Source organism: Phycodurus eques, chromosome 7, assembly GCF_024500275.1.
Source record: "Phycodurus eques isolate BA_2022a chromosome 7, UOR_Pequ_1.1, whole genome shotgun sequence".
Lineage (NCBI taxonomy): Eukaryota > Metazoa > Chordata > Actinopteri > Syngnathiformes > Syngnathidae > Phycodurus > Phycodurus eques.
The window spans coordinates 3733250-3755669 of record NC_084531.1 but is presented as its reverse complement, the minus strand read 5'-3'; the positions used below and the strand labels follow the sequence as shown (position 1 = coordinate 3755669).

General features: G+C 41.4%; 1 protein-coding gene across 1 annotated transcript; it reads left to right on the top strand.

The window, feature by feature from the left end:
* Positions 1-3373: 3373 nt before the first annotated feature.
* LOC133405471 (POU domain class 2-associating factor 1) lies at positions 3374-15406 on the top strand. The gene is made up of 5 exons (XM_061682447.1): positions 3374-3395; positions 10835-10962; positions 13553-13592; positions 13681-13961; positions 14869-15406. The coding sequence occupies exons 1-5, from the start codon at positions 3380-3382 to the stop codon at positions 15298-15300; spliced, it is 897 nt and encodes a 298-aa protein (XP_061538431.1). The 5' UTR covers positions 3374-3379; the 3' UTR covers positions 15301-15406.
* The last annotated feature ends 7014 nt before the right edge of the window (positions 15407-22420 follow it).

Genomic DNA, 22420 nt, shown 5'->3' with positions numbered 1-22420 from the left:
GGAGGGCTGCCAAGCAGTTACTTAATCTACAGGCAAGGTGATTTTGGAAATTACACGTTTGATGGTTTCACAGGATTTGACATGACATACTGTTAAAATATTATGACTTGTCTGTTCTTTACATGGCACGATGATGTTATACCTTTGTTTTCGTCAGTCCACTTTTATTGCAGTCGGGAGCAGTTTTATGTTTCCAAAAATTCAACAACAACCAAAATGCAACACATCACAGTATCCTTCTGTTAAGATAACAATAGCGGTGCTGTGTTTTCATCGGCTGTATTGAATTCAGGGGGTGGGCTATTGCAGTGTATTATGATGGAATGATTATTTGCGTAACAATGCAGCTTTTATCACGCCATCTATACAGCCTGCAGCAAAAATGCAAACCAAATCAACATTTACTGAACTGGATATGTATGTATGCATGTATGTATTTCCGACACGGAGAAATGACCCATTTCAAGGGCACGGGTTAAAAATTAAACCCAGCTGAGAGCAGGCAATAAACCTCTCCGAGCTTTGACCGCTGTTATCTCCAATATCTTAAGTAGAATATCCTTCACTGTCACAACCCAATCATGTGACCTGTTTTGTCATTCAAACCACACACAGGCCATTCAAGATGCAGCGTATACTGTAAATCTACACTCACAGTATACAACCTTCGGTGTGCACAATATAATTATATCTTTGTAATGAGGTAATAGTTCTGACTGACGCAAAAAAAAAAAAAAAAACAGTCAGTCAGTTCCTCACTGACACAAGACCTGAAATCAGACACGTTTACTGCCTTCTGAGCCTCCTCCAAGTGTCATAAAGGTGTTGAACAATAGGTTTGTTATTGTGAATGTGGTTTACATTTTTTTTTTTTTAAGAAATAAGATATGTAGGCATGTAGGAGATTCCACTTCCAACTCCTATCTCAAACGATATAATAAACTAATCTACTGTTTTATATGTGCGTGCCTGTGTTTTTGTGCGCTTAAATAGGATCATCCAGAAATATCAACTGATTAGGAGTGTCTAGGAGAGCATATTATCTCACTGGGGTTAACTGACATGAACAGGTTAGATAAACACATTTTATAAACACAGTACATACACAGCTCATTCCCCAAAAACTGTATTAAAAGGATGTGTTTTGGGGAAAAAGAAATCCTCCTTACCTGTAAGGTAAAAGCTTCTGGTCTTCTCGCTTTCTTAAAATTGGCCATTTGATATTTGATCACAAATCCCCAACAGCTTGACAATCTCTTTTGCTGTCGTGCTGCTCAAACGATTCCCTTTGAGCAGTCACAAATGCAAATTATTACCAAAAAGTCTTTGCTTCGGCAAGCTCCAAGCACTAACGCGCAACTAAATCCAGCAGAAGAGAATAGTCTATTTGAGATTAACTGCGCCACATTTGTACCCCCGATTTGCAGAGTAAAAAAAAAAGGGTATCACCTGCTACATTTTAGGAAATATAAGCATGATAATTACAGCTACTTTTAATGTTTGCTATTCAGTCTTTTATTTTTCATATTAATCAGAGTATTACAGAAGTTGTAACAGAATATAACTGTTTTGTTTTTTTATATCTTTGATTCTTCAAAAGTATGCAGACATATTGGAATACCTACCATCAGTTTGTGGCTGTTATTTCTTATTTCTATATTTACTTGTTCTTCTTGTTTTGCATTGCTGGCCAGTGAACCCTGAAGTGCATGCAGGTGTTTCCCCTCTTTGCTGCCCCGTAAAGTGCTATCAGGCCCAGCAAAAAGCACAGACTAAAGTTAGACTTTCAGATTTTCATTTGGACTGCAGAGTATTTTATCATTTGAGTTAAGATACATTAGCTCAAAGACTAAAACAGTATGTTATGGAGACTATATAAGTTGAGTAGCAGGTGTGCAACAGGTTAACACGCACAGGAATCCTAGTGTGAAGTCTGATGTTAATCTTGAATATATTGAGGTCATTCAAGACAAAGATGGCACAAGAGAGTTAGATCCTAACCATGACTCTTCCCCCATTTATTTCTTATCTGTATTTGGCCCTAACTTGCCCTGTGCGTATGTGTTACTGCCAACACGTACACTTGAAAGGATCGTAATCTTCACTTCTCCGTATAATGGATGACTGCACTGACCAATGATTGCATGAAAAGTAGTCCGATAGTGCAGGAAGGCAAGACTTAAACAGAAATGGAAGCCAAAGCAAATCAGGAGGAGAACTTGTGGACTGAGGTCATAAAATGTTGGCTAATTTTAGGCCCAAAAAAGTGCACACGGGAAAAGAGAACTGGTAACTCTTGCATGTAGCACTGTATTTATGATACATGCAAACACACATTACATTAATGCGAACAAAAGAGGACAGAGACAAGAGACCAACAGGGTTTCTGAGGTGAAGTGCAGTTGACAAGGTGGCAGGAATGAGAATCGAAAGCCGGTTCTTTCGTTCATATTTTATCGATTCCTCTTACATCCCAAATAAGTAATGACGTCAGTACGATTCGATACATGTCGTAGTATGACATAAAAACATCTACCAAATACGATATAATTCCCTATAGTTTAAGTCATTTTAGATTTCCCTCGCCTCTACTGAAGGAAACCTGGAGTTTATTTTGCTCCGCTTAGCGCTAGTAATATGGTGATGCCAAACAGAGATGGGCCACCGCCACTCGGTCACCATGGTTTGCACAGACAGTCGTACTGGTTCACCTGCAGCCGCAACTGTCGCTTGTCGTCGCCTCACGAAAACATATCACAATCTCTGTTCCAGTTCATCCCAAAAAGTGTTTTTGTGTTGTTACGCTCCGGACTCAGTGTGGGCCACTCAAGTTCTTCTACACCCAACTTATCCAAATATGCCTTTACGAACCTTGCTTTTAAAAGGACTATCCCCAAACTGTTCCCACAAAAACTGGAATTCAGATTCAGGCTACAATGTCTTTATTAAGTTAAAATGAAGAACTACGGAGCACAGCCCATGTTAATCAGCCTCATTTCCATTCCTGCAGTGAATTTTGAAACAAGTGAAATACTTCTCGTACTACTAGTTACTCATTTTCATCAAACTTTGTGGAGGCACGAGGCTTTGGTGATGGAATTTTGGTGCATTGGTGCAATTTAGTATCTAGAAATGATCTAGCATTAAACCTGCCTGGAGTTAGCATTTCGTTTATTTTATTGTATCTTGAAATTAATTATATGTCTGGGGGAAAAAGTGTTGATTGGCTATACTGCCATCAGTGCTAAAAGTAGATGCATGACTTGTTCTCGAAACTGCAACATCCCAGGGGAATTGTTAGCCTGCTTTGGGCTGTTAAAAAGCACATTCGTCAGCATGCCACATTGATTTTCTTTATTCGCCGGTCAACATCAGCAGTATGCATTTGGACAAATGTAAGTATGATTCATGAATTTTCCATCTGCTTCGTAATATGACGTAATATATTTGTGTTATATTATATAACGTCTATAATTTTCAATTTCATATTTTTGTTTGTTTGGTTGCAATGTACATTGATGTGATTCAAGTGTACTTGTTTATTTGTCTGTCCTTAACACGAGACGAGGATTGCAGCACCAAAAGTTTCAGATTCTCCTCAATCACAAGGCTGTACTGTATTTTGACAAAATATAATCAATATCATATATATATATATATATATATATATATATATATATATATATATATATATATATATATATATATATATATATATATATATATATAATATTAGCAGCTTGATGTCCAACTTTATCAAAGTTTCAGTTTTTTTAATTATAATTTAATTAATTCATTGATTCATTGATTCATTAATTTAGACTTTTGGGATGTTATTGACACTTTTAATAGCTGCAGTCACTATTACCCGAATATATTTGACAGCATCCAAATCAATATAGTTTTTGTGGGGCTCTTCGAGAAAGGGAATCGTTTGAAACGTTTCTCCACATTAAAATTGGATTGTAATCTCGATATGCAAAATGGCAGGAGGCCTCTTTCTTTGTAAATTACTGTGCACCTGTGGAGCTTCCTCTTTTGACTGAAGCGAGTCTCTGTTCATTTATTATGTATGTGATTTATATCCCTTTGAGGATTTTCTATTCATTTCCAGTCGTTTGAGAATTAGCAGTAAATTGTTTCCTACTAGATAAAGTATCCCCATTTGCAGGTATAATTTTTCCCTGTTAAAGATGAACTATAGCAATATACAGCTTGCAAACACACGGTACTACTTTCCAGAATTCATGCCATTTATGGACTAACCTTCGACAGTTCATTTCGAAATCGTACGTCTTAAATATGACTGCTATGAATCTTTGGATGTGAGAAGGACCAAAACCAAGTATCTGTTTACAGTGCATGCCATTCACTCGTTGCACACGAGTGACTTTTCATCACCTGATTCTGAACATTTGACATTGGGCAAAGTCCACAAAAATGTCTTATGAATTGTGCGTACGATCACAGCGAACATTTTCCATCCATCTGTTTTTTTGTTTTTGTTTTTTTTTATACCATTTATCCTGCTCAGCAGGGTCACGGGGAGCGGAAGACAACCATTCACACTGTCACTGAGTCGGAACTAAACCCACAACGCCTGCACGGAAGTCAAGCAAGTGAACCACGACACTGTCACTCAAAACAATGGGAATATTTTATGATTTCATGATTTTATTGAAACATTGAAAACTTTGACTAAAGCCCCAAACACTTCAAATGTTCGTGTTCAAATGAATACTTTCTGGACATCACATTACTTTAAATTTACCCCCAGCTTGGTAAGGAAAGATATCAATTCACTTAAGTGGATGTTCATAATGAATTCCCTGAACAACTACATAATCAAGAAGAAAAGCAAAACAATGTCATCATGCTGAAAGGCCACACGTCTACACCGGAACTTTTAAAGTCTGACGTGCAGAATGTTATCAGTCACCTATCAGTTGCTGATAAGAACAAAGGGAAGATAGAGTCAGCACCACCTCACCTTTACAATAGAGATTAAGTGGATGCACGGACCCAGTGGCACTGCGGACACTTGCCCCTTCACCTACGTCAGCGCGAGAGCTGCAAACACCCTCTAGGGGTTAAAGGTCGGTCACAGCAGGAGAAGTGACAAGGAGAGAGTTAGAGAGAGGCACTTTTGTCTTTATCCTTATCCAAAAAGTAGATTTCAACGGGCCACCACCATTTACCCTGTCAAAAAAGAATTCCTTTAAAATGAATGCCTAACATTTTAAATCGTCAATAACTTTTTTAAACTAGGACTTTTAAGTGTGGCTGTTTAAGCATTAGAGACATTTACCCATATAAAACCAAGGGAGCATTAAAAAAAAAAAAATTAAATTGTATTACTTTTATTTATTTTACAAGTGTAAGCCATACACTAAGATTGACATGTGAACTGTCTCAGGTAAACACCACGTCTCACCTCTCGTTAGTCAGCTGAGCTATGCTCCATATGGTCTAAAAGATAAGCAACAGGATAGAGAACAAATGCTTGACATCTTACCTGCCAGCAGGCTCGGTCTGCCTCGTAGTCAAAGGTTAAAGCGTTGACCTTCTTCTAACCGTGCTTACTCTGGCTACTCCAACTTCCTCCCACATTCCAAAATCATGCATGTCAGGTTAATTGAAGACTCAAAATTGTCCATGGGTGTGAATACGAAGGGCTGTCTGTTTATGTCTGGGATTGACTCGTCTGGTGTGATTGACCACCTCTGGCATGTCACCTGATATAGTCTCCATCTCACCCCTGACCCTGAACAGGATTTGCATCACAGATGGACTTCACGTTTCTCACTTTTATAGCAATAAAACTAAAGGTAAAAAGAAGATAACCACTGGAAAACATAAAGCAACAAACTCAAAATTTGCTTTGTCAACAAGGGACAAGCCACTAAAGTATTTGGACCTGTTTCAGTCCGTATTGCTTTGAGTGTGAGTCTGCTTACTTCATTGTGGTCATGAAGTCCTTTGAACGCCTTGTGATAGACCACTTCAAGAGCTTCACGTCCCATGCTGGACGCCTTGCAATTTGCCTACAGAGCAAAGAGGTCTGTGTATGATGCAATCAACATGGGACTGCCCTTCATCCTAGAACACCTCGACGGCACATGGACTTATGCAAGGGTCCTACTCGTGGACTTCAGCTCTGCGTTCAACACCATCATCCCCGAAGTCCTCTGCTCCAAGCTTCTCCAGTTCAGCATCTCACCTTCCATCTGACAGTGGATTTACAGCTTTCTGACGGGCAGGACACAGCAGGTGAGGCTGGGGGACACCAACTCATCCACATGCACCATCAGCACCGGGGCGCCCCAAGGATATGTTCTCTCTCCCCTACTCTTCTATCTCCACACGGAGGACTGCACCTCACCGCACACAGCTGTCAAACTCCTGAAGTTTGCAGACGACACCACAGTCATTGGCCTCATCAAAGATGGTGACGAGTCTGCATATCGACAGGAAGTGAAGCGGCTGTAGCTTTAGTGCGACCGACACAACATGGAGCTGAAGACGTACAAAACTTGAGAGATGATTGTGGACTTCAGGAAGCATCCTTCACCACACCTGCACCTCACGCTGTCCAACGGGCCTGTGTCAACCGTTTAGGCTATCATGTTCCTGGGAATTACAGTCTCTCAGGACCTGAATTGGGAGGCTAACATCAACTCCATCCTCCGAAAGGCCCAGCAGTCGATGCACTTCCTGTGGCTTGTGAGGAAGCATGGCCTGCCACAGGAGCTGTTGAGGCAGTTCTACACAGCAGTCATCAAATCGGTCCTGTGTTCATCCATCACAATCTGGTTTGGTGCTGCCACAAAGAAGGACAAAATTAAACTGCAATGGACAATCAAGACTGCCGAAAAAAAATCATCGATACCCCCCTACCCACCCTTGAGGACTTGCACGCTGCCAGAACTAAGACAAGAGCATGCAAAATCCTCTTGGACCCGCCACATCCTGGTCACCACCTCTTCCAGCTCCTTCCCTCAGGTAGGCGCTATTGATCAATGCAAACGAAAACCAGCAGACATTCCAGCAGCTTCTTCTCTCTTGCCATTAACTTCATAAACAGTTAACTCATGATTATTTTGTAACATGCTTCCAATTTTGTCTTGAGATTGTTGTCACATCTCTGTCGGGACACTACATTATTTGTGCGCTCACTGTAGTAGTCTCGTAACTCTGGACTATTTGTATATATGTTGTTGACCAATACTGGCCACCCATGTGTTTGAGAAGTATCTGCACCATTTGGACAATTGTCACTGTCTCAGATTTTTGTACTACTAGGTACTTTAAACTGCTTAAATTTTTTGAAGTCTGCACCATTTGCACAACTGTCACTGTACCAGATTAACGCTCTATTCGTCATTTCAAATTGCTCTAATTTGGTAGAGGACTCAGCATCATTTGCACCATTGTCAAAAAAAATAATAATTGTATGGACATTATCATGTTACCGGTAACCTTTCATTGCTCAGTGACTCTCCGTAATGTGTTTTAGGTTTTTATGTCTAAAAGTTGTCATACTAGAGCGGATCCAACTACCGGAGAGAAATTCCTTGTGTGTTTTTGACATCCTTGGCAAATAAAGATGACTCTGATTCATTTTTATACTACTTATTATATGACTTTATTCTTCTTAGTTTCAAATTCTTCTCCTCTTGCCACTCACTGTTGAAGCTCATCCTTCATTTGCAATAAGTATGGCAAAAAGATAATGATGAAGATCTGATCACAGATGATAAAGAAAAATGAAAACTCATGGGTACTGAACTGAGTTCTTCATCCATCCATCCATTTTCTGAGCCGCTTCTCCTCACAAGGGTCGCGGACGTGCTGGAGCCTATCCGAGCTGTCATCGGGCAGGAGGCGGGGTACACCCTGAACTGGTTGCCAGCCAATTGCAGGGCACATAGAAACAAACAACCATTTGCACTCACAATCATGCCTACGGGCAATTTAGAGTCTCCAATTAATGCTTCTTCAAAGTGTAGTATGTGCACAACTCACTGGCTACGACACTTCTGCTACATAAGATATTTTCAAATTCAAAGTGTGCTATATTTCCTAAATGGATTCACAAGTCTCAGGAAAACTCCATGCGCCATGATTTAGAGCCATCCTCAGACAAGGTCAGGTAATGCATGTACAGGTACACAAATGAACGGGCAGTTCTCATCAGCCTCAGGCAACTGGCACCCTCCAACCACAGCACGTCTTGTTTGTCTCACAGCAAAGTGATGTACAATATCAACGAGAAAGGAGCACAGTCTTCTTTCATGATGGAAGTTCAAATTCAGAAGCTTTGTGTCACTTTTTCCCAAATTTTTTGGTAGAATTCTGAGTTTGAATTCAGAGGGGGAAAAGTAAAGCTTGAATAAACAAAACGAGATTAAGCGAGTCACTGATGGTGTAGTGGTGAACTTGCTTGACTTTGGTGCAGGCAGCGCCACTCAGTGATGGTGTAAATATAACTGTGAATCGTTGTCTGTCTCTATGGACCCTATTTTCGTGACTTGAAAAAATCTGGTGCAGCGGGCTGTGCAACTGTGCGCCAGGGGCAGGTTAAACCGGTGTTGGTAATTTCATAGACCAGCGCACGCCAGGAGATCCGAGATTGGGTGGACTTCGCTGCTGTGGGTGTGTCTACAGCTGACTTCATTCACAGCCAATCAAAGTTGGTCGTCATTCTCTTTTAATGTGGTGCAAAGATAGTCTCGCATGGAGACCTCTCTGTGCGGAAGAGAATGATGTGTAATCGCGGTGGTCCCTGCATGAATAGAGCATTGTCACTGCTCTTGGCTAGTGTGGCACCAGACAATGTGAGCGGGTACCCTTATTAAATATAGAATGAGCTGGTGATCACTACTGGCGACTAAATACAGTATGTCCGTCTTCCTCATGTATCTATCCCCACCCCTGTTTATTCGTGTGTAACTACTAGACCTTATAGCCTCCAGTATGTTATGTGTCTGGCTCCAAAGGACTATATCACTCTATCACTGCAAAATATCAAAACAAAAGTTTAACACAACAGATCTGATCCATACTATCTGCACCTCAATGGACAATGGGAGTACATTTGAATTGCAAATAGATATATCCATCCATCCATTTTCTGAGCCGCTTCTCCTCACTAGGGTCGCGGGGGTGATGGAGCCTATCCCAGCTGTCATCGGGCAGGAGGCGGGGTACACCCTGAACTGGTTGCCAGCCAATCGCAGGGCACATAGGAACAAACAACCATTCGCACTCACAGTCATGCCTACGGGCAATTTAGAGTCTCCAATTCATGCATGTTTTTGGGAGGTGGGAGGAAACCGGAGTGCCCGGAGAAAACCCACGCAGGCAAGGGGAGAACATGCAAACTCCACACAGGCGGGGCCGGGGATAGAACCCGGGTCCTCAGATCTGTGAGGCTGACGCTCTAACCAGTCGGCCACCTTGCCGCCAAATAGAAAAAAATTCTTAAAGCAAAGTTTATATAGTGCATTTCCGACACAAGGTAACTCAATGTGCTTTGCATCATTAAAAGCATTTAAGAATAAAGACAAAAAATAAAAGACAACTTAAAAACATTTAGAAACAAACAGAAAAAAATATATATATAAAGATAGGAAACGTACAGAGCAAGAGAGATAATTTAAAAGTGGAAATTCTCTAAAATAATCATAAGCATGAGAAAGATGAAGAAGTTAAAGAAGAGGTTTTAACCAGGATTTAAAAACATTGACACGTTTGCTTTGGACTCTGTGCTCCACTATTTGACCCGAGTCTGTAGATCTCAGAGCCCTACTGGATTTGTATTCAACTCTCATTTGTTTCATATAGTCATGACAGCAACGATTTAGTGATTTATAGACAAATAGCAGAACTTTAAGGTCTATTCTAAAGCTGACTGGGAGCAAGTTTAGAGACTTTAGAGTTGGAGTAACATGGTCTGACCTGTTTGTTCTGGTCAAAACCCAAACTGCAACGTTCTGAATGAGTTGCAGCTGTTTAATGCTTTTGGGGGGAGTCCAGTCAGAAGACCGTTGCAATAGTCAAGCCAACTTGAGATAAAAGCATGGATGAGCTTCTCCTGGTCTGCTTGGCAACTGCAAGCCTTCACTATGGATATGGTCCTTAGCTAGTAGAAGGATATGACTACTGAAAGTCAGGTCGGAATCTATCAATACACCGAGGTTTCGGGTTTGGTCTTCAGTTTTTGGAGGGAGTGACTGCAAGTATTTACTTATAGCAAACCTCTTTTCTTCACTTCCAAAAAACAATTACCTTGGTTTTGTTGAATTGGAGGAAGTTCTCTCTCTTGCTCTCTCTGCCACGCTCTACGGCACAATAGACAATAGATGTAACCATCGTGACATGGCCACCACATCAATTCCCCACATTCAACATGGCCACCGCATAAGCACATCTTTTGAAATTGGATCCAGTCATATTGTATATCTGTGACCCGGAAATAGGTCAGTTCCACTATCTACCTGCATTGTGCCAAAGTGCCAGAAAACAACAATTCTGGAACGAACAGACTTTCTCAACGGCAGTTAAAGTGACAAAAGGAAACAATTTTTTGGACGCACTGTTCAGTCCCGACGGTCGGTTTTATCCGATATCCGTTATATTGGGGTCCTTTTTATCAAGTTACCACTGTATATCATTTTGAGACCTGTTTCTAATATCTTATACACTGGTCCTTATACTAGGTCCTGTAGTCCAGCAAGTGTATCATCAGTGTGGCCAGAAAACAAGTCCGATATCATTCTTTCATAAAATTGAAATTAAGTAGCATCAATTGCTCTTTTTATGCCATTTCTAGCCCATCCTGCTGCTCTGAACAGGTCCAGACCATACCAGGGTGTTCGAGTCAAAGATCCAGTCAAAGACTTGCTGCGAAGGAAAAGAAGTGTGGAGATGTTGAGCACCAAGACAACTCTGCATACTGCAGTAAGCGCATCATATTAGCACATAGATGACCCATACCGATACATAGATTAGAGAAAACTGTCATTTGTGAAATTGTTCTGTTTCATTGGCACGATATAAATTATATTCACACCAACCGCCTACAAATTTGTGACTACTTGCACAATCCGAAGAGACTAGTATTACAAAGTAAACACAACATAACAATGTAACAAAATTTAAAAAAACGCTCAGTTTTCACTGACACTGATTGAAAGGTATTAATTTACAATTTGTTAGTTTAATTTTTGTGGGTGTATTTGACATTTGTGTTGAACTGCACTGCATCATACTGACAGCTCTCAAGAGAGCTAAAATAGGGTCACCAAAATTCTAGAATCCTCTTCTATCTCTCTCTGTCCTCTGCATTTTCTGCTCTGACTTCAGCTTTTTACAAGTCTTGCCTGATCTCATCCCTAAATCCCCTCTTTCCCTCCTACCTAGCCGGCTGCATTTCCAGCATCCTTCTACCGCTAAATTTACTGTCCCTCCTCTACACGGGTCCAAACCATCTGAATCTAGCCTCCCTGGCTTTGTCTCCAAACCTTCCAAGTCTGCACTGTTCCTCTAACGAGCTCATTCCTGATCCTGTCCATCTTCGTTACTCCCAAAGTGAATTTTAGCATTCTCAACATTGCCACCTCCAAATCTGTCCCGTCTTCTGGTCATTGCTCCAAATCTTATAACATTGCTGCTCGCACTACAAACCTTTTCTTTCCATTAGCTAGTGCTAAACTACATTCACAACAATAAAGATATTGTCATAGAAATATCTCTTAAACAGTGTCAGTCAAAAACGAGTGTCGTTATCTTTGGAAATGCTGAATTTTTGCTGGAGCCCTTGTATGAAAACAAATCAAAAGGAATGTACACATTAATGAGAAAAGTGTATTCAAAGTTTATGCAGGTGAAACAATGTAGCAGCAGTGTTGGGTTTCTTTTTATTTTTCCATCTGTAAACATTGTCTCCCATCCAATATTTTCTTTAACATTCTTCTAAGTGATGCTTCTTCAGTCGGTTGCACTTTCATTAATGCATGCTTGGTTGGGGGTTTTTACTCAGTCAAACTGTCGAAACTCAGAGGATGAACAACATTGTGATTTATGTTCTTGTTCGGGATGCTTTGTCGTTGTTGCACTGATTAAAAACAAAAGGTCAGCTTGGTCTGAATGTTGTGGCATGAATATTGTAGCTTAAAAGGTTTTTGACAGCTGAAGTATAATTCCAAATCATAGATGCTATTCACACGAGTTACAAGAAAAGCCAAAACCTTTTCCTGAGCTCAGGGGGATTTTGTCCTTATATAATGCAGGTGTTTTTCCATGACAGTTACAACCATTTGCTGTATGGCTCCGGGACAGGGCAGAGTGCCCTATGCAAAATAACCTGCAACTTTGCCAAAGATCCGTCCCCCTTCTTTTTTATTACGCCCACACACAGACAACACACATACACACACACGGACACACCCAGATCCTTCAGAACGTATTCTTTGGTAAAACAACTTTTTGGTGACTGAGACACCAGATTTTCCACAAACTTCAGTGTAAACACATTTGGAATTATATAAGCCATTTCATGACAAAAACATGACATATTTAGAAACTAAAACCTGCTTTAACCTGTACAAAAATACAACATGTTTTCATTGTTTTACACTGTGCATTTGGCATTTCATTTGATGAAATCGAAGTCGGGATATGTGACAGGATTATAATTTACCTCCCTCTGGATTACTGGAATGCCAGGTGGAAGTCATGCACACACAACACATCTGACAGCTTTTTGGTCAGATGTGAAGTAACACGCTTGACCTTTTGGGATATGTCTTGTCCAGACTGTTTAGACAGTAGGCACTGTGAACAAATGTTATTTATAGAATATTTCTACTTTTCTCGAGCAGAAACTGGAAATCTGCCAAATATTAACAGAAATCTTCTGTTGAAAAAAAAAACTGTGACTACTGCACCAATGTGCACACAATTAAACTTCGTCTAAGGACAAAAAAAAACAACAACAAAAAAACATTGCCTTTTCATACCGTTTCTCAGCAGGCATATCCAGTGTTGTAAATGCTCTCGATATTATGCTACAAATTACCAGAATCCTTCAGAATGGTGCAAAAGATATACTAAAATTGTCCCAATTGTCCAATATTCAGACATATGAGTAAAATGTTGACCCCAAAAAAACAATGAAAATGGAAAATAGTTTATTCATTTGTAGGGGTTGGCCCCATCCAGAATAATATATACTATTATTATAAATTAAGTCTCTGACATGGCAAGTTACATCATATTTGACAAATCCAAATCTGTCATCTTGTGAGGGCTTCTCTTGAGCATGGCCACACTTTAGGGGCACCCCCAATGGATTTTCAATTTGAATCAGGTTCTAGACTTTATTATGATCATCATACAGTATGTGCTTTAATTTGCTACGAATTATTTGTTACTATATGTGACAGTTTGGCAGCACTAAGGATTACTATTTTTGTGTAATTTCATGACATTACATTCATTCGCTTCAGCTTTCTATTTATTATTGCAATCTGTATTATTGTTCTTTAAGGATGTGATTACACACAACAGCCAGTCGACATTCACACCAGGTACATCTTTTATCATCTGCCTTCCAGTCAAACAACTGCATGCAAGTGTTGCCAGAAGTGTTCGTCCCAAACAGTTGTACTGTTTCAGGTATCTATGGGCATGATGTCGCCAACTGCTCCCTAGCAAAGTCTCCCGTTTGTGATGGAGAAATTACACAATGGAGAGCTCCACTCCCTGTCACCAGACCTGGACTTCAGCCTGCAGGAACACACTGGTCCTCACCCGACTACAGCGAGCAAGTCACCTCCGCGCAACCTCTGGCCTACCCGGCTGGTCCCACTTGGACAGCTGATGTCTACATGCAAACTTTGTACCCCAGTTACACCATGCTAGCCTACACGCAGACACCACTGCTCACTAATGTTGGGGTGAGTAGTTGGGGATTGATGAAATTAATAATATTTAGATAATGGGCAGCACAGTGGTTAGCACGTCTGCCTCACAGGTTCAGAGTTAAAATCTCTGCTCCAGCCTTTCTGTGTGGAGTTTGCACGGTCTGTGTCTCTATATATGCCCTGTGACTGGGGATCATTTTAGGGAGTAGTTTCGCCTGAAGTAAACTAGCATAGTCTCTCTGCATGTGATCCTGAACAGGATAAGCAGTTAGGATCATAGCAAATGGGTGGATCCATTTTGCTTATTTAAAATTTACATATTGCTTATGTAATCAATTAACCTCACCAAATTTAATGGGAACATGCTTGGAAGTATAGCTGCCCCATCATAACAAAATACGCTTGATATGTCAAAATCTTAGGCTAAGTGGCCCCCAAACAAATAGTTACATGAAAAAACCCATGTCATGGATATCTGAACCTTCTTGGTGGATGTAATCCATTAAATACTGTATGTTGCTTTGGAGAGGCGGCACGGTGGCCGACTGGTTAGACCGTCAGCCTCACAGTTCTGAGGACCCGGGTTCAATCCCCGGCCCCGCCTGTGTGGAGTTTGCATGTTTTCCCCGTGCCTGTGTGGGTTTTCTCCGGGCACTCCGGTTTCCTCCCACATCCCAAAAACATGCATTAGTTGGAGACTCTAAATTGCCCGTAGGCATGACTGTGAGTGTGAATGGTTGTTTGTTTCTATGTGCCCTGCGATTGGCTGGCAACCAGTTCAGGGTGTACCCTGCCTCCTGCCCGATGACAGCTGGGATAGGCTCCAGCACGCCCGCGACCCTAGTGAGGAGAAGCGGCTCGGAAAATGGATGGATGGATGCTTTGGAGATTGGAGGAATGAGACTCAACACTGCTTACAGAGTTTTTGTTGTTGTTCCAGACCCTCCCTGTGGCCGCAGCAACATGCTCCCTTCCTCAGATGGACCTCCCAGAATTAGGGTGTGCTTATATCCCCTGGACCCAGCCCCTCACCACCCTCTCTACCATGCTTTCAGGGGTCCAGTTTGCCCCAGGGTCTACCACTCTATCAGGTTCCCCCCTGGTACATATGTCTTTGTCCAAGACTTTGACCACCACAGTTCCGCAGCTGGACACCCAAGGTATAGATTCTCAGGTCCAGATCCTGGAGCCACTGCAGTATTCAGATCTGACGAACCGCAAGCTACACGATGAGGTGCTGGATGAAGGTCAAGCAGTCGAATTGGAAGCACCAAACCTACTTGATAAAATTCTGGAGGATCAGGGGAAAGAAGAGGAATCAGGAGGCAAGGTGTCATACAGTAACTCACTCTTTGTACCTAATGCTTTTTGACTCTTATTTTTTTATGAACAGAGTACTGTAATTTCTTGTCTCCCCTGACTGCAAAAGTACAAAGGTTAGCGGTATCAGCGTGATTGTTTGTTTGTTTGTTCGAAAAATATACAAAAACAATATCTGATTTCCATGAAACTTTGGTGTACACATTCAAATTTCAGTGTAAATAAACATTTAAAAAAATATATGATAGACAACTTTATTACCTGTTTTTGTCATTCATCCATCCATCCATTTTCTGAGCCGCTTCTCCTCACTAGGGTCGCGGGCGTGTTGGAGCCTATCCCAGCTGTCATCGGGCAGGAGGCGGGGTACGCCCTGAACTGGTTGCCAGCCAATCGCAGGGCACATACAAACAAACAACCATTCGCACTCACAGTCACACCTACGGGAAATTTAGAGTCTCCAATTAATGCATGTTTTTGGGATGTGGGAGGAAACCGGAGTTCCCGGAGAAAACCCACGCAGGCACGGGGAGAACATGCAAACTCCACACAGGCGGGGCCGGGGATTGAACCCGAGCTCTCAGAACTGTGAGGCTGACGCTCTAACCAGTCGTTTCAGCGCTCTAACCAGTCGTTTCAGCGTTATAAATCAAGCTATTTTGTCTCGTAAAGGGCACCACGTCACTTTTTGTTTGTATACAATTTCGGAAAAAGCGACGACAAACCTTTTATCAGTCTCGTAATCTGAAGGTTGCTACAGGAGTTAGATAAGAGTTCTCGATAACCAGAGGTCTGTTGTCGAACCCAAAAACACAAAAAAGGATACAGGTAGTGAATTTTTATAGAAAGTTTAATGAGATCTAACAGGGGACTCTACAAGGGAACAATGTAGGGAAAAAGCAAAACAAAGGACCGACGAACATTGGCAAAGGAGGCTGAACTTGTGATGTGAGGGCGGAATGAGCGGGTAGTGACAATGCATATGGCTGGGGTTTCCTGTTTTCGTTAATTTAAACCCAAATATGCACTAATTTGTACTTTTAGTAGACCGCAAGTTGGACTCACGTGCGTGGAACACAATTTAGGCAGGCTGGTCGATCTCCAGAATGTTTGGCTGTTCCGGACCCCACGGGTAACAGGTGGATTTGGCAGAAAAGTAGGAAGGAAAATTAAAAAAAGAAAAATAATTCCCAGGCAGAGCCGGAGGGTGGCGCTGTTTGCAAGACGTTCAGAGCGGGCTTCCTTCCTAACGGAGTTTGCCCAGGCACCCAAAAGGGTAGCTCGGAGCGCTGGCAGGATGCCCTGTAGCGGGAAAGGGTCCGATGTGTCCTCGCCACCTTTTCATGCTATATGGGAATGCACACCAATTCTTTTGGACTTCGGTTAAGCAGAAACTTTCGTATATTTTGAACTGCAGGATTCCACTTTGAATTGAGTGCACTTGACAAATTAAGCATAATCGACCTCCCAAATAAATATTCACAATCATTACTCGTTGCGTTAGCTACCGCTAAAGAAACAATGTTATTAAACTGGAAAAATAATTAACATCAATAACTGGCTAAATCTGATCTTAGAATCTATTACATTAGAAAAATAGGGGTTGGACTCTCTTGCACTCTGGAGTTGGCCACGGTGAGAGACGTTGAGCAGGTGTGAGTATACTTATTGCCCCCTGACTCGGTGCCTGTACATTGGGGTTCACTCTGGCAGGGTTCACGACCCTTGTCCTGCATGCTTCCCCTCCTGTCCTTGTCCTGTCCTTCCCTCACAGGGTGTAGCACTACTGCCCATACAACACTCATATCTAATGTGTCATTATTCTTGTTATATAATGATTTACTTTCCTCATCTTGTTTACAGTAGGTGCTTTGTCTTTTGTTGTCTTCTCTTCCCACTGCCATCTAGAAACCTTTTTCTGTTCAACTGATCGAGTCTGATTTTCAATAAATATCCATTAAAATACGAAGAAACCACAGCGGCAGCTTAAAAACTCCACTGTGACACAGTAAGACTGTTCCGGCATGAAAGGGATACAGATCCTCCTTTCTGCTTGACCTTACAGGACGAAAATTTTAAAAAAGATAATTTTCTGTCAATTAACAAGTTTTTAATTTTGTTGAAAGCATCCTTTCCTGGTACATTTATTTTGCATACTGTCTGACTTGACCTACGACTTGCTTAACCCAAGTGATGATTTGATGAGACTAGACTAGACTTGGGACTCAACTTGACTTGCTTGATTTTATAACTTGCGACTTGCTTGTGACTGCACAAATGTCACTTTCCTTCGCCTCTGCCACGCAGTACTGTATATAATTCAGACGAAATCATGACATTGCTTGGATGAAAAAAAATTTTTAAAACATTATCATCTGTTAGTTACAGTATGCTGCCAAAAATCCTGACTGTATGGGGTTTTCCCATGATGTTTAATGTATCATCTGTCACGGTTGGTAATCGTATGACACTGGATTGGACCCAGAAGAAGACGGAGGCGGAGGAAGTAGATGAGGATGGTTTATTAGAGGGTAGCTCAGGGGTAGGATATTCGAAGAGTGATGGTTGTCTGTTGGAACAGGGAATGTGCAGAAAGCCGGAGCATGGGCAGGTGGAAGAGCTTGATGGCGTGGCTAGAGTGGACAGCAAACCAAGAGACACGGAATGAACACTGGAGACGGAGAAAAACACAAGAGGATCAGCACAATTGTGGGTAACCAAGTAATCAATTGAAAACATTAGAAGGAATCACAAGAGTTGGCTTGTGTACCACGGACGAGCGTCGATACTCTGACGCTGGATTCCTGGATCTGCCAGGCCTAAATGCAGGCAGTGATGAGTGCTGATTGATAAAAGGTGCACGGTCGAGGAGGTGATGATTGCTGGGGAAAGAGCGAGAGGTAAAGGCGAGGCACAAAGCGCCACCGAAGCTCCAAAAAAGGAACTGCAGTCTCATCCAGAAAGCGTGTGATGCACCATAAATGAGGCAAGACAAGACAGACAAAATAGGCAGAATGATAAAGCGAATAATTTGACCAAGGAGACTAATTTGTATTACATGCATCCCCTTCCACCTCAAAACCTGGAAGTCCTCACACCCATACATTAAGCATGTGGCTGCAAACCCTTAAGCAGCACCAATTCTGGGCCTGACCAGTACTGAAAATTAGGTTGCAGTGGATGCGGATAGGTTGGGCTAAGCTCATGCAGACGACCTCTCACCAGTGCAGCAAGGCGCTCAGCCCATCCCAACCCCTGGACACAGAAGCCAAGAAAAGACCCAGGACCCTGGCACCGGAAAAATGCCACAAGCCCAGGAACCCGCCCCAACCAGTGCCATCAAAATGCACACCAAGCCTGTCCACTCTGAGGAAATGCCAGAAATTCTCGACAACAGGATTTTTACTTTAAACATACACCATGCAGGCTGCTCTAGTAACAAAATAAGTGGGACCAAGTGAAAATAAACTCTGACCATTGGAAGATGCACACAAAACAAAATGAGATTTCACCTGCCTTAAAATGAAAATGGTCATCAATGAATATAAGATGCTTTAAACCACGTTGAAGGCAAATTCTTCATGTGTGGGAGAGACACGTGAAAAGATAGCATCTTGGGTCTTTCCAGGTGTAAGATTGACAGATGAGTCGCAGCTCCTTTCACAGTGTCAGTTTTCCCTCAGGGAAAGCCTCAGAGAAAATCTCTGGGGTAATTTTAAAAACATTCAACGGCTTTGGAATGACATGTCTAACCATCAGTTTGAAAAACAGCTTTTGGTACAAATTTTTGCAGACACCATCCTGTCATTTAAAGATGTACCAAGCATAAAATCGTATTTACTTTCCCACTCTGTTTTTATGTTGGGAATTGTTGTGTAGTGAAGCTTTTCCCCTTAATATTTACAACCCCAATTCCAATGAATTTGGGACGTTGTGTTAAACATAAATAAAAACAGAATACAATGATTTGCAAATCATTTTCAACCTATATTTAATTGCATACACTACAAAGACAAGATATTTAAGTTCAAAATGATAAACTTTATTGTTTTTAGCAAATAATAATTAACTTAGAATTTTATGGCTGCAACAACGTTCCAAAAAAGCTGGGACAGGGTCATGTTTACCACTGTGTTACATCACCTTTTCTTTTAACAACATTCAATAAACGTTTGGGAACTGAGGACACTAATTGTTGAAGCATTGTAGGTGGAATTCTTTCCCATTCTTGCTTGATGTACAGCTTCAACTGTTCAACAGTCCGGGCTCTCCGTTTTCGTATTTTATGCTTCATAATGCACCACACATTTTCAATGGGAGACAGGTCTGGACTGCAGGCAGGCCAGTCTAGTACCCGCACTCTTATATTACGAAGCCACGCTGTTGTAACACGTGCAGAATGTGGTTTGGCATTGTCTTGCTGAAATAAGCAGGGGCGTCCATGAAAAAGACGTTGCTTGGATGGCAGCATCCAAAACCTGTATGCACCTTTCAGCATTAATGGTGCCTTCACAGATGTGTACGTTACCCATGCCATTGGCACTAAAACAGCCCCATACCATCACAGATGCTGGCTTTTGAACTTTGCTTCCATAACAGTCCGGATGGTTCTCTTCCTCTCGACGACGTCCACACGACGTCCACACGACGTCCACAATTTCCAAAAACAATTTGGAATGTGGACTCGTCGGACTACGGAATCACCTTTCCACTTTGCATCAGTCCATCTTAGATGAGCTCAGGCCCAGAGAAGCAGACGGCGTTTCTGGGTGTTGTTGACAAATGGCTTTTGCTTTGCATAATAGAGTTTCAAGTTGCACTTATGGATGTAGCGCCGAACTGTATTTACTGACATTGGTTTTCTGAAGTGTTCCTGACCTCATGTGGTGATATCCTTTACACATTGATGCAGTGCCGCCTGAGGGATCGAAGGTCACGGGCATTCAATGTTGGTTTTCGGCTTTGCCGCTTACATGCAGTGATTTCTCCAGATTCTCTGAACCTTTTGATGATATTATGGACCGTAGATGATGAAATCCCTAAATTCCTTGCAATTTTACATTAAGGGATCATTGTCCTTAAACTGTTCCGTTGTTTTCTCACGTACTTGTTCACAAAGAGGTGAACCTCGCCCCATCTTTGCTTGTGAATGACTGAGCAATTCAGGAAAGCTCCTTTTATACCCAATCATGGCATCCACCTGTTCCCAATTAGCTGTTCACATGTGGGATGTTCCAAACAGGTGTTTGATGAGTATTCCTCAACTCAGTCTTTTTTGCCACCTGTCCCAGCTTTTTTGGAACATGTTGCAGCCATAAGATTCTAAGTTAATCATTATTTTCTAAAAACAATAAAGTTTATCACTTTGAACATTAAATATTTGGTCTTTGTAGTGTATTCAATTAAATATAGGTTAAATATGATTTCAAATAATTGTATTGTGTTTTTATTTATGTTTAACACAACGTCCCAACTTCATTGGAATTGGGGTTGTATTTCCATCCACTTTCTGTAGCTATTTATTCAGCAGCTACAGTATTTCTCAAAAGTGAGTACTCCCCTCACAATTTTATGGATATATTATTACATCTTTTCATGGCACGACAATGAAGAAATGACACTTTACTGCAATGTAGTCAGTGTACAGCTTGTCTAACAGTGTAAGTTTACTGGGACCTCAAAATAACTCAACACACAGCCGTAAATGTCTAAACTGCTGGGATCAAAAGTGAGTACATCTCTAAGTGAAAAAGCCCTAATTGTGTCCATCCATCACCGTTACTCTCAGCTTCTTTAGCAAGTCAGTGTTATTCTTGGGAGCATTTTATCATGTTGGAATACTGCCCAGCTGTCAAGTTCCCAAAGGGAGGGGATCACACTGCTTCGGTGTGTGTGTGGGTGTGTGTGTATAAGTATTGAACACATGAAGAAAGGGAGGTGCAAAAAGGCATGAAAAGACAAGACAATACCTAAACTCTATCAATAATCAAACAGCAATCCAGCCCCTTGTCAGTGCTAATGAATATCAGCTGGTTCAGTCCTCAGTGATGACCTACAAAAAGGTCTCATTGCCAAGGTGTGAGCCCTGACACATCTCATGATGGGTAAGAGCAAAGAGCTGTCTCAAGACCAACGCAAACTAATTGTTGCAAAGAGCAATGCATGCGACTAGTTTCTCCATACTCCTGAAGCTGTCATTGCAAAGAAAGGCTTTTGTACAAAGTATCAAATAAATACCAGTTGGCGTGTTCGATCTTCTTTCCATGTGTCATTTTTACATTATAACACACAGCTTAATTTCTGAGCTTAATTGTTCTACTTTTTTTGTATGTATGGATCACTTGGTTGTTCCCAACATCTGGTGAAATTTTCATGTCAATAGCACCTTTGGAAATATATTGAATGAGAAAAATGGTGACGTGTTAAATACTTATTTAAGCTGTGGCGTTGTGTGTGTCAACCTGAGCTTTTGACTTCTCTTTTTTAGTGTTTATAGTACATGACATATCAAAATGCTAAATTTTTTTTATCTAAAAGGTCAAACGCCTCCCAGTCAGGTAGTCAAACGCCTCCCAGTCAGTCGAATTTTTACACTAATGACCAACTCACTCCCCAATCCACATGACCCCATTTACATTACCAATTAATTTGTCGTAAATAATGTCATAATTTAAACCACTTTTGGGGCAGAGCTAAATAACATTTTAGCATTGAACGGCCACAGACAGGCTTTTACACAACACCACATGCAATTTTATTTTTATTTTAATTTTTTTACAAAAGGGCACTTTGGGCACCAAGTTCCAGGTTCCAGCCAGATCTACAGTATGTGATAAGTGTACAGTACCACACAATCACTTATTTTGGTGTTTTGGGATTTGGGTCACGATAGCTTAGCAACTGGCTTCCCTGCCGTCTGTCTCTCGTCTTATACTCCCTCCAACCTTTGTGATAACAATAATTGTCAAAATGTAGTTTATTCGCTGTCATGAAGGCGATGATTACTGACTTACGCTGCGTTTACAACGGACGCAATGTGCACGTTCTTTCGCCTCTGCAACTCGACATCTTATTTAGCCGCGTTAGCTGTAGCTCATAGATAGCTGGGACGGTGCAAAAACATAGAATGCAAAATGCATTCCATCGTAGTAGCGGAAAGCAGCAAGGTTAGG